Genomic DNA, 11,907 nt, shown 5'->3' with positions numbered 1-11,907 from the left:
CCATTTCCTATCTCCTGGCACACTCGAACCCCTTGAGAACCTGGCCTGGAGCAACTTGCACTCAGTTTAATGTGTTGCCTAGGGCTGTTGACCAGTTATGCTTATCTTCTGCCTATTCTAACTTCCCATTTGCTTCTCAAATGGCCTGTGAGAGAGAAGTACAACCAAAAGCCCCATGCGTCTGCTGGGCTGTGTGCCAGCGAAGCTGCCTTGCTCCTGATAGGCACCTGCCACCCTCACCAGCTTGCTGAGGACTCACCCGGGCCTGAGGAGTGCCTCTGTGGAGACACGCTGCCCCTTCCCCAGGGAATTTATCCAGGGGATCCTGTCTCCGTTACTGGCGCTGACAGCCCCTGTGCAGCTCCTCATAGCACTTTGTGAGCGCTGATTGGACCCATCCCCTCCAGCAGGTRCGGTGCCACAGGGGAGCCATGCGCCATGCAGCCTGGGCAGGGTGCCAAGCCCTGCGCCTGGACCCTGTGCCCCCACGGCTGCCTGGAGAAGAGCTCAGCACTGCCCCAGCTCTGCATGCAGGCAGTGAGCGAGAGCCCTTTGCTGTTCCTCACGGCAGGTCCCATGAACCCTTGGAACCAGCCCTCTTGCCCCACTGGTGTCATGGGGTGCTCTGCAAGCATGCAGTGGCCAGGGAGCACACAAGCTTTGTCAGGGCCCGAAATGCCTGAAGCAATGGGGAACTGGGTGGCTCCAGAAACCAGCAGGCAGCTTTGGCCGCACGTTCCCTACCTCTGTCATCTCCCTGCTCCGCAGTCCTTCCAAGGCCTCCGAGTGCAGTGTGGCTGCTCTAGGTGCAGCCACCCCTGCCTGGCTGTCCCTGTCCATGCCGACAGCCTCATGCCTTCCCCTGTGCCTACCTGGAGGGACTGTCCTGCCTTGCCTCACGTGAAGGGCTGGTCCGAGCTCGGCTCTCACCACCCACGAGGGACGATCGCTCCCTGCTGTGCTAGGACGGAGCCTCATGGCGATCGCAGGCAGGTCTTCGCAGAGTGCAGGCATCCCAGCTCCCCCAATGAGCCCACAGCATCTCGTGAAGAGCAGGAGCATTCCTTCAGATCAAGGCACATAGCAACTGCTTGAAAGTTGCGGCAGATGTGACCATGAGCACCGGGAGCGGCATTCGTATCTCAGCCAGGTGGCTGGGCCCACCTCCCCACCTATCCCTGCAGGAGAGGGCTTGCAGCTCTCTTGTGGAGTCCGGTTGGCAGGAGCTAGTGTGCTCAGGAACAACTGGAGAGACAGGATTTACAGTGGGGAGGAAGGAGCCAGCAGCAGGCAGGAGCGGAAAGGAGACTGCTTCTCTCGTGGCTGCTATTATTTGTTTGCAGCTGGTTAAAGATGAACCACTTCAAGGCACAGAAGCCAGAGAAGGTGCTGGTGCAAGGGAGCACAGGCAAGTCCAGCCAGCGCAGCTTAGACTTGCTGCCCAAGCTTCTGAGCACAATACAGTAACGGTCCACTCAGAGCTGCGTGGCAGGGTCTTGTTTGATCCCAAGGGAGCCAGCATGCAAACAGCTGGAGCGATACAAATCATCCACCCTTCATAGACCACAGGTGGCACTAAACAGTAAATGCTGCCAAGAACAGTCACTGCCCTGAATTTCATAGGAAGGAAACTTCAGCTGCAATAAAATCTCAGCCTGATGCACGTCAGAATAACTCAGGCACAGACAACTCCTTTCTAAAGAGGCCCTCGCCTCTCAAACACAACAACTCACTGACAGAGAGGTATTGGTGTTGCAGCCAGCTGAGTTCTTCCAGTCAGTGCCGCCCCGCTGCAGGTGACACTACACGAGATCTCAGAGAGAGCGGGCTGAGCACTCCTGCTGGTGACCCTGGAGAAAATCACACAAACCACTGAAGACAGGCACAGGGATCAGGTTTTGAAATTTGTCTTTTTAATAAAAAGGCACCTATAAAACAGGTCAATACATTACAGGCAGCACAGATACCCAAAAACAAGCCTAAAAATTGTTTCAAATAAAAACCAATAAGATGTCTTCACATATTGTATTTATATATTTATATTTATATATATATTTATATAATGGTACAAAATGACTGGGGAAGTTTCTCCATGGGATAACAGAGAATGGGTCAGTCACCATTCCCTCAATGTGAAAGCTAATTCCAGGTGTGTGATCATTTGACGTTTTGAAAGATGCAGTTTCCCAATGTTTGCCCTTTTTTTTTTTTTTTTTTTTTTTTTGGGGGGAGCAGGAAAAACACTGTGAAGTCATGGCTAAAACATGGGCAAATGTTTTTACTGTGATTAGGCGGAGTCAGTACACAGAACTCAAGCCTAGAAGCCGAGCAATAAACTACAAGACACGAGACTAGACACAGCTCACGGCAGTGGGCAACTGGCCGACGGCAAACTCTCTGCCCAGGTCTAACAAGGGTTGGCTGTTACTCAGCTTCAAGAGAAGCTCCTGCCATATTGCTGTTAATAGACACAGTTGGGAGTGGTGCCCAGGGCAGAGGGATGTTACTCAGCACTTTCTTTCCCTGTTGTTCAGCCATCACGGAATTAAGGGCAGGGCTGGCTCCAGGGCACTGGGATTTCGCTCAAAAGCCCTGTCTGCTGCTCTGAAATACTGTCAGGATTTCGCTTTTGTATCCAGGGCTGCTGAGTTAAAAGGCTCAGCTGCTTCTTACTCACTTTTCACTAGATAGGTTCTCCTCCTCCCATCAAGCAGATGCAGCAGCACACTGCCCTGTACCTTCAGCAAGCAGCACTGACCTCCATAACACTGCACAGAGGCGTATTGAGCCTGCAAGCTGACACAGGGAAAACAAACGGCTGCTGCCCAAATGAAGATGGGAAGCCCCAGGCAAAGTTCTCAGTTGGGCTGGGTGAAGAGGACTACAGCAGGACAGCAGCTGTCTACAGACAAACAAAAAAAAATTTTCATAGAAAATATTATGGCTTAAAATTAACCGAGTCTAGCTGGTGGGTGATGGACAAGGTTGGGGGCTGGCATTGGTATTTTGATGCTTACGAGAAAATACCAGCAGCCAGCATCCCAAAGCACAGCCAAGAGCAGCCAGTACCTTTAAAGCAAGTTGAGCTTTAAAAGGCTACATCTGCTCAAGCCAGCTCCTCCCACATGAAGCACCTGCTCTGAAAGGATGGAGAATATATTGTCAGGTCCAAAGCACACTTATTTAGCCTGTGCTGAAGATTATTCCTCTTTTTCCTAACTGTCAAGGCAGGGGACGAGCACTTCCCAGGGTTGTTCCTATTTTGCCACCTTTGACAATGTTACTCAGTCACACCCTAAGCAACCAAACCACACAAAGCAAGGAACCAGAGTGACATCCCTTCATCCCTTCTCAGACCTGGACCCATGCTTCCCACCTACTAATGCTCTCTACTTCAAGATATTCCTAATTAGACTTTGTGTCTCCATCTTGTTACAAATCTAATCCACATAGCCACTGGGATGACACTCCAGCACCCACTGGCCTTTTCTAACAGTTTGTAACATGATGAAAAGCTTTGGCTTTCCCTTACTACTTCGCTATGTCTCTTTAGGAAAGCCCTCTCCTCCATGCGGTCGGAAGCAGGGAAAGGTGAACTCCGCTATAAGAGAGGTAGTATGCTAAATATGCCTTTGCAGAGATAACCCTCCAACTGGTGTTCATCTGGCAATCAAATGCCTGGTTCACAGTGGGATGCTCACAGGGTACACGGTGCTGGAATGTGGACGCGGCTGAAACCCCACTGAAATCCTGTGCATGCAGGAGTGAGTGCACGTGTTTAACTCCTCAGTCCCTAAAATGGATAAACACAGGGAAAAAAAAACCATCAGTGCTGCACACAGGAAGACCTTACAGAATGGCAGATGCCATCCAGGGGTGGAGCACATCCAGAAAAGCCCGAGGTGCTCAGATGGCATTCTTCTGTCAGCCTAGGAACAAGAGTCTGAAACGCAAACTTGGCCTCTTCTACCAGTAACACAAAACAGCCTGTGGAGAAGCTGGCTCATGACTTTCAGCACCACACAACTGATACTGTACAGAACAATTACACTGAGATGTCGCATAGCACACAGGGACAGGCCATCTTCAACAACTAGATCTTCATAGTACAGAGCAGCAGCTAGCTCAGGGCAAACTATAAAGACTGCCTGTGAAACCCTGGCAGACTACCGGAAGGGTGGTATGCCACTCTTGTCTGACCAAACTCCTGGCTTTTCTAATGACCAAGTTCCTGCTTTGCTGCTGCAAGCTGACCGCATCCTGCTGGCAAGCTACATGGTTCATGAGCGCACACAGCATGCGAGGAGGACGGACGGACAAGTGTGAGGAAGACGTGGGAGACCATTCAGTGGCAGTAGGAGGAACATAGAGTGTTGCCTAGGATGATGGAGGGGGAAAGGATTGGTGTAGGAAGCCTGCAAAAGAGCTGTATTTCCAACTAGCTTCTCCTGCAAGTACAGGACTGAATCATTCAGGTCATCTCAGAGCCCACCCATCCCTACACACTATACTCCCTGCCCACAGGACACACAGTATGAAGGGAAAAGAAGGGGACTACAGAAGAGCCAGCTTATTGAGACCTCCACACGCAGCAGGTTGTCACTGGCAGAGACCAGATTCTCAGCATTTCTCTAGGCGAATGGCTGGCATCCTTCCTCTCACAGCCACAGCAGCTTCCCCACGGAGCAGTGACAGTTGTATCCCGACAGCTATATACTGAAAGGTATACTGCCTCTGCCCTGCCAAATCAGCATTTCTGCAGCGATATTTCATTGTGGCCACAGCTCTGACACTCCTGATGGTCCTTAGTGGCTGGGTGAGTTCTTGTACTCAGCACAGCCTCCACAGGAGCCTAAGATCTGTGTGAAACTATGCACCCTGCACACGCAGACTGTTTGGATGCATGAATGACACAGCTTTGACAAGAAATTGCTCTATAACACGATCTCTCAATGCCCCGTACCCCTTGGGAGATCCTCCTGCCTCCTCCAAGGAGAGTTTTAAACCCTTGTACATTGTCTTCTTTAGCTTATTTTTTGTTTTGTTTTGAACATGTTTTGAGGCTTCTATTAAAACACAGAAATACAGAACAATTAAAAACCAGCACAAGTTTTGCCTTTCCCAGCGACCTATTTACAGCTAGTTCCAAAAACCTTCTTGCACATTTTGGTTGCTTTAAAAAAAAGGAATAAAAAAAGAAAAAAGAGAGAGAAGGGAAAGAAAAAACACTTGAAAGGGTGGGGAAGAAAACTTTACAAACCGCCACAGGGTCTGGAAGTCCCTGGTCACCACTCGGGTTTCAAAATTAACAGCCCCCCCTCCCCATTCATCCATCCCCTTCCCCCCCAAAAAAGAAAGGAAAAAGAAACCCAATTCACATCAAGTTTACTGCACATCTGGTTTTCTGTATAGAGGCAAATCCAATATGAAAACACCCTACTTGGCATCCTCCACTGGCATTGGCCCCCAACCCTCCCCCAAAGAAAGGTTTACAAAAGTTTGTACAATCAGATCCTGCCCCTTCCCATCCCTGTGTGCCAGACATGGTTAGAAAGGTAGGTTTGCCATGTTCCCAGGCCCGGGGATGTAACTCATTTGGCTGTCCAGGGAGACACTTCTCTGCCTCATCTGGTGTGTGACCATTAGGTTCTGCTGAGGCGGGGGCCCCATGAGAGAGCCCTGAGGTGACATCATGTGTCCTGTCTGGGCATACATCTCCCCTGACACAGACATGCTCCTCTGCTTAGCCTGCATCAGCATGAAATTCTGCTGGGCCATCAGACTCTGCTGTGGAGACATCATGCCCTGGTGCATGCTGTTGCCCATCATGCCTTGCTGGGGTGGTATGCCTGTCCTGCCCAGCATGGGCACTTGTCCAGGATGGCACATGGGCATGCTGAGTCCCCTCTGCACACCCTGCTGTCCTGGAAGGCTAGGGGCATTCATACCTGGCCGCACAGGGGGCTGATCAGCCATCATGTTCTGTAGGTTCATGAGGTGGAGGTTGGAAGGCTGAGATTTGGGTGCTTGGCTGTCACTCTTGGGGAAATACTGCAAGGTGCTGCTTGGCTTCTCTGATGGGATGATCCTGGATAAGTCAAACTCAGGGATACCTGTGGGTGTGGGGCGAATGACCTCACTGAGCTCAGGGTCATTCAGCACGGAGGCCACCCCAGGAAGCACAGGGGGATACGGCTCTCCAATCCGAGGAGGGATGTTCTTGCCCATCATGTGCTGCTGAGGGGGYATCTGGCCGGGCTGCTGGGAGGGAAGGTCCTCTGGTGGCAAGGGCATTCCTGATGGGTAATGCTGCTGCATTCCTGGGCCGCCTCCCCCTCCTGGGGCCATGGGCATACCTCCTGCTGGAGACTGCATGGCATTGTGGGGCTGCTGCATGCGGGGGAACACGAGCTGGTTGGAAGGAATCATCTGTGAACTGTTCGGCACAGGACCACACTGCTGGTTCAATGAGTCCTGGGGCCCTGGGGGCAGCATCATGGGGTTCTGGGGCGGTACGCCGGCCCCTGGTGCACTAGGGTGCATAGGAATGTTGGAGCCCAGTGGGTTTGGGGACGACATCATGGAGGTGGGGGGTGGTTCATGGGAGAGAGGTTGCTGACCAGGCAGGTTCATTCCCATGGGGCTCTGAGACGACGCAGGCCCCACTGAGTTTAAGTGCAGTTGATTCGTCTGATTCCCTGTCACACCTAATGAGAGGAAAAAGAGAAACAAATTAACTCTCTGCCCACACATCTCTCAAGGCTGCAAAGTCCACACCCCACAAAGACTGTTGAGAATTTCTACTCAAAAAGCCCTGAGCTCAAAGTGAGATTCACAGCAAGGGGCTGGCAGAAGGGTTTGCAAAGCACCAAGATCAGAGAGAAATGCCTCAAACTCCTGCTCCCTGAGCCTGTGAACACCAGCGAGTTGTAACAGCTTCATCTGTTCCTGAGCTGCCACAGAGAGATGGTTAGGACATCAAGGCCTGACTGGGATCAGCACAGTTGCAGGGATGTTACCCAAACACACAGGTGAGGTACAGGTGGCACTGTGGTTCTCGTAGCGCACTAATTTTACAGTTCCAGCTGGTTCTGCATGTCCAGACAGCCCCACAGGGAGACAAAAGGATCTCAACAGGGCACTTAGCCACCCTGAAAGCACAAAGGAGTGACCCTCCACCACTGCCTGAGTGCATGGTTAGCAATCTAGCAAGCTCCCTGTAACTGTACGCCCTCGGGTGGCAAGCAGGAGAAAGACAAAAGAGTTTGCAGCCCAACACAAGTGTTATCTTGGAGGAAGGAATGTGCTCATCAACATAGCAGAGTGAATAGCCTTTGCAGAGAGCTTCGGTTTAGGACAGAGCAAGTGCATTTGCACATCTAGGGGTCAAACAAACCAAGTATTTTGGAGCAGAAGAGACAAAAAGCTGATTTTTCATTTTGAAAACCACCAAAACTGTTCATCAGACAGCTTAAAACCCCCAAATTAAGTGACATAGTCTRCTGGAATTCCCCTTTAGGCCAGTCACCAAGTGATAAAAGACAATCATTTGCCTAGCTGTCCTCATCAGCACCACCAGTTAGTGAAGCAGATCTGGCTGTTGCATTCTGAAATCAGAACTGAGCAGGATTCACACTATGCTATGACACAGCTTTGCCTGTGCAGGCACCTGGGCTCAGAACCATCAGACTTCCAAACCTTGTTCAGAGTGCCCCTGTCCCACTGGGCCATGTCCTCCAGAAGAAAACAGAGTTTCCAAGCAATGGATATCTGCCTGGAAGTCCCGGGACGTCTCCAAGAGCAGAGAAAATCCAGGGCCAACGCATGCAAAAAGATAAAGGTAGTTTCAAGAACTTTCAGAGCTCAGGCAAAGAGAGCATCCAGAATGCCAGATTGGGTCACGTCTTTCTGAACAGTACACCCAAGCTGAAAGCTGGTGGACAGCCTGGCAAGTGAGGGCAAATTTAAGCTATTTAACCAAGAAGTCAATGGGAGAACAGAGCTTCTCATGCCTGTTTTAACTCTACCCTATCCTCCTCCGTGTAGTCCATCAGGCTGCTCATGCCCACAAGACAGTCTTACCTCTCTATAGCCTAGTTCCAGAAGTACATACCTGACATACTTCCAGGTGGGAGCATAGGCCTGTCTGGCAGCAGTTCATCATCAGACGTGGCGATGGTTTTGATGGCATTGTGGTAAAGTGGTGTGGAGCTGGGCATGGCATACTTGGACATCTGGGACATCATCAGCGAGAGGGGGTTCTGGGAGGGGGATGGATCTGGAGAGGAAGTAAAAGGCATATTGGGATTCATGGTGCTAGAGGTGTTACTGGCTGGTGCGGAAGAACTGCTCCTAGGCCCAGAAGGGAGAGAACCTGTAAGCAAGAAAGAGAGCAGCTTAGTACCACCCACAAACTGCAGCTTGCTCCTGTCAGACAGCAAACCCATTCTCTCCTTAGAGCTGCAGTGATCGCAGGAGGCTGTAAAACACAGAGCCCTCAGGACTCTAAGGAAAAACTGTGCAGAGACTCTGCTCCAGAACYGTAACAGACTTGCATTTTAAACTGCTCTCGACTTCCCAGTTTGGACACATTTTTCACTACCTGAGAGTCACAGAAGATGAGCTGAGACTGAAGTAGAAGCTGCTCTGTTTGCTCTTCCGCCTATTTGAGAAGCCCTATTTGGACTCCTGGGAAAAAGATCTACTTCAAGAAAAGTGGGAGAACGTAAACCATGGGCACACATAAGTAGGAGCATCTCCCCAAACCTGCTGGGGCACACAGGTTAGACGTAAACACCGTGGGGAAAAAATCAGCCTGAAAAAAGGGTGGCAGAATCCACCAGGAAGACAGACCACTGAGAACACAGTCCCTATAACATTCAGATAAATGACATCACTCCCATGGTGTCTGCACCTTGTCCTGCACGTAAGCATCTCCCCAGGCTGATATCTGTCACCTCTGCTGACTGTCGGGACACAAACTGCGCAGTTGTGCCAGTCCGCAATGGCTGCAAATACACTCTGGGCTGCCCGAATCAAGCAGCCAAGCAAGCAGAGGGCGACAGAGAGTAGGGGCATGTGTTTCCTAGGGTACAGAAAGCACTAGACTACTGCTGACAAGTGAGACTACAACCAGTCTGAGCTGACTAGATTTAGGGGATGGAAACCACAGATGCAGGAAGTGGCCAGAGTTGATCCTAAGGGGTCTCTGAGTTAAGCTGTTTGTTCCATGATCCTGGCTCTCCACACACTCCAAATACAAGCACATACGCACACTCGCGCACAAGATACCAGCATACCCTGATCCAGTCCTCCCATGGAAGTAGATGAGTTCATGCTGAGGGTCTGCTTGCTCTGGCTGACTCCAGGGCTGGCTTTGGGAGATGGCACCCAGCCAGGGGAAGGAACAGCCATAGAAGGAGACTTCAGGCGGCTTGGTGAACCAGTGGGAGACCGGACACTGAGTGAAGAGCTCATCACCTGGGGGGACTTAAGGGGCCCAGACTGGTTTGAAGGTGGCATGCTGACCATCTGTGAGGGTGTCTGTGGGGACTTGAGGTTGGCAGAAGGGGAGGTGACCAGTGGCGAGTGCACCTGGCTGAGCGTGGGGGACTTGAGGTGGCCCATGCTAGGGGAGTTCATCTGGTTGATGTTGATGGTGAGGTCAGAAGGCCGGCGGCCCAGCCCCCGGGAAGGTGCTGGGTGCATGTTGGCCAGATTGCCCCCTTGCGTGGAAGTGGGATTGGAAGCTGAAGGCAGAGGGATGTGGCTGAGTCTGGTCGTGCCACTGATGCTCCCAACAGGCATGGCACCCTGCTCAGGGCTGAACATGTCCGAGGCATTGCCCAACTCCTGGGGCATGTTGGGGTAAGGTCCTTGTCCGCTTGAGAAGCCTTGCTGTCCTTGATTGGGGAATTGGGAAGGAATCATCATTTTCTGCCCCCCCCCCAGCATTGCACTGCCATTGCCGTTCTGAGCCCTTGCCCTGGCCAGCTCCTCGGGACTCACGCCCTGGTGTGCCATCATATCAGGGCCCCTCATCTTCTGCGACATCATCATCTGCTGCTGTGGGGTCATTTGGACATTGAGGTTCATGTTCATATTCATGTTAACATTCATGTTCATGTTGAGGTTGCTGGGGCCCATGGGTGCATCCATGTCCCGAAGGCCTGACTGGCTCATAGGGGGGCTCAGCATCCCCCGGGTGCCTGCAAACTCCATTCCCATCGGGGCACTGCTCAGGTTGTCCCCCGCTATCTGCCCAGCAAACATGGATGGATCCATTTGCCTGTGAGCCTGTATCATCCTCTCCATTTCTATACCCTGGCTCATGGAGTTGCTGGACATCCCCATGGGCCTCTGCATTGCCACTGGGCGTTTCTCCATCAGCTGATGCCGCAGGATCTCCTCTCTGGCACGGGGATTCATGAACCTTTCAGGGTCACCTTGCCCTGATGGGTAGGGCAGGGTGCCTTGTGGAAAGTTCCCAGGGCCTCCCATAGGAGGCATATCATCGCTCCACCCCATGCTGGGCCTGACTGGCCTCTGCATGGCATTCATAGGCCCAAGAGCATCCAAGGGCATGTTCTGCATCCCCCCAAAGCCAGAGACTCTCTGCATTTGGTTTCCAGGGAATCGTGGCCCAGGAAAGGGTGGCCCTCCTCTCAGTTGCATAGGGTCCTGCACATCTATGGGTCCCCGCAGCTGGCTGCCCATCCCCGGTGGCCACTGCTCGCCAGGTTTGCTGTGGTAGGGTGGTGGGGGCCCACGCATCATCATGCCTCCCATAGACTGTGGAATCATGATCTCCTGCATGGGTCGGCCATGGATGCTGATCTGCTCCTCTTTCCGCCGCTTCTCTTCATAGTACTCTTCCTGCAACTTCCTCCAGGCCACCTGCTCTGGGGTCAGGCTGTCCTGGTTCAGCCTCTGCATCATCAAGTTCATCTGCTGCCCCATGTCAGCACTTGGGTGATGAGGGACTTCATGTTCCAGACTGGGGCCACCCAGGCTCTGTGTCTGGGAAATCATGGACTGCAGGGGTTCTTCGTACTTCTTCATGCTGGTGGGAGGTGCAGGGGGCTGGGCAGGGGCAGCCTGTGGCTGAGGGGCAGCTCCACTCTCGCCCGTGTTTTGGCTGGACTTCATGAAAGGCTCAGCCTCCCCACTGCGCAGCAGAAGACGTTCAATGTCACGCAGGGTCTGCAGAGAGCGCTCCCGGTGCTCCAGTTGTTCCTTAGAAAGCCCTTCTGAGTTCATGGGGTTTCTGGAGCCCAAGCCTGCCTGCCCATTTCCTGGCATCCCCGAGCCTGGGCCTTCCCCCAGGAGGCTAGAGCTGGAAGTGGCAGAGGAGTCCACTTGCCCAGGCTGCATAGTTCCGGCAGAGGCGGTGGGTGCATTTGGGTGGTTACTTCCGGGCTGGTTGCTGCTGCTGTTGTTCCCCAAAGAGTTGGGAGTCAAATCCCTCCGGACATCCTCACCCGTCCCTTCCTGGGGCAGGGCACTGGGCGTGGGCAAAGCTGTTTGACTGATGGTCTGAGGTGGAGGTGGAGGCTGCGGCGGGGGAGGCTGTGGCTGTGGCTGACTAGCTTGCGGTGCTGGCGGCTGGGACTGCGGAGTGTTGGCAGCAGGTGGGTTAATCGGTAGCTGCTCAGTAACCCCCAGCACTTTAGGAACTGGCGCCTGACAGAGAAAGGGGAAGCCAAAGTGAGCAGGAAAAACTCTAGGCAGGTGTTCTTCCCTCTACCCAGTGTGAGACCACTCTATCCCAGAAACATGCCACATGGCAGTTCTGCCTCCATTCCTTGTGAGGAAGAAGCAGGCCCGGTTGCATGTCCTGGGATCCATGGAAATGCACAAGTGGGTGTTCTGCCCACACGGTTGCAGGGCCACATATAGTGCCCCTAT

The 11,907-nt window shown here is 52.6% G+C and overlaps 1 protein-coding gene across 4 annotated transcripts in view; it reads right to left on the bottom strand.

The window, feature by feature from the left end:
- Nucleotides 1-1,891: 1,891 nt before the first annotated feature.
- The window catches only part of BCL9L (BCL9 like), a 28,548-nt gene continuing 18,532 nt past the window's right edge, over nt 1,892-11,907 (bottom strand). For 3 of the 4 annotated variants that reach the window (XM_085303141.1, XM_085303139.1, XM_085303138.1), the window contains 3 exons: nt 9,300-11,682; nt 8,114-8,374; nt 1,892-6,707 (listed from right to left, as the gene is read on the bottom strand). In XM_085303141.1, coding sequence (XP_085159267.1) covers nt 5,548-6,707; nt 8,114-8,374; nt 9,300-11,682 — 3,804 coding nt within the window. In that variant the 3' untranslated portion in view covers nt 1,892-5,547. The remainder of the gene's footprint in view (nt 6,708-8,113; nt 8,375-9,299; nt 11,683-11,907) is intronic. The other variant, XM_085303140.1, reaches the window with a different exon arrangement.

The sequence above is a fragment of the Rhea americana genome, unplaced genomic scaffold, assembly GCF_003343005.1.
Source record: "Rhea americana isolate MKP2758 unplaced genomic scaffold, rheAme1 scaffold_197, whole genome shotgun sequence".
NCBI lineage: Eukaryota > Metazoa > Chordata > Aves > Rheiformes > Rheidae > Rhea > Rhea americana.
The sequence above is the reverse complement of the archived record's forward strand: the minus strand, read 5'-3'. Positions and strand labels throughout refer to the sequence as shown.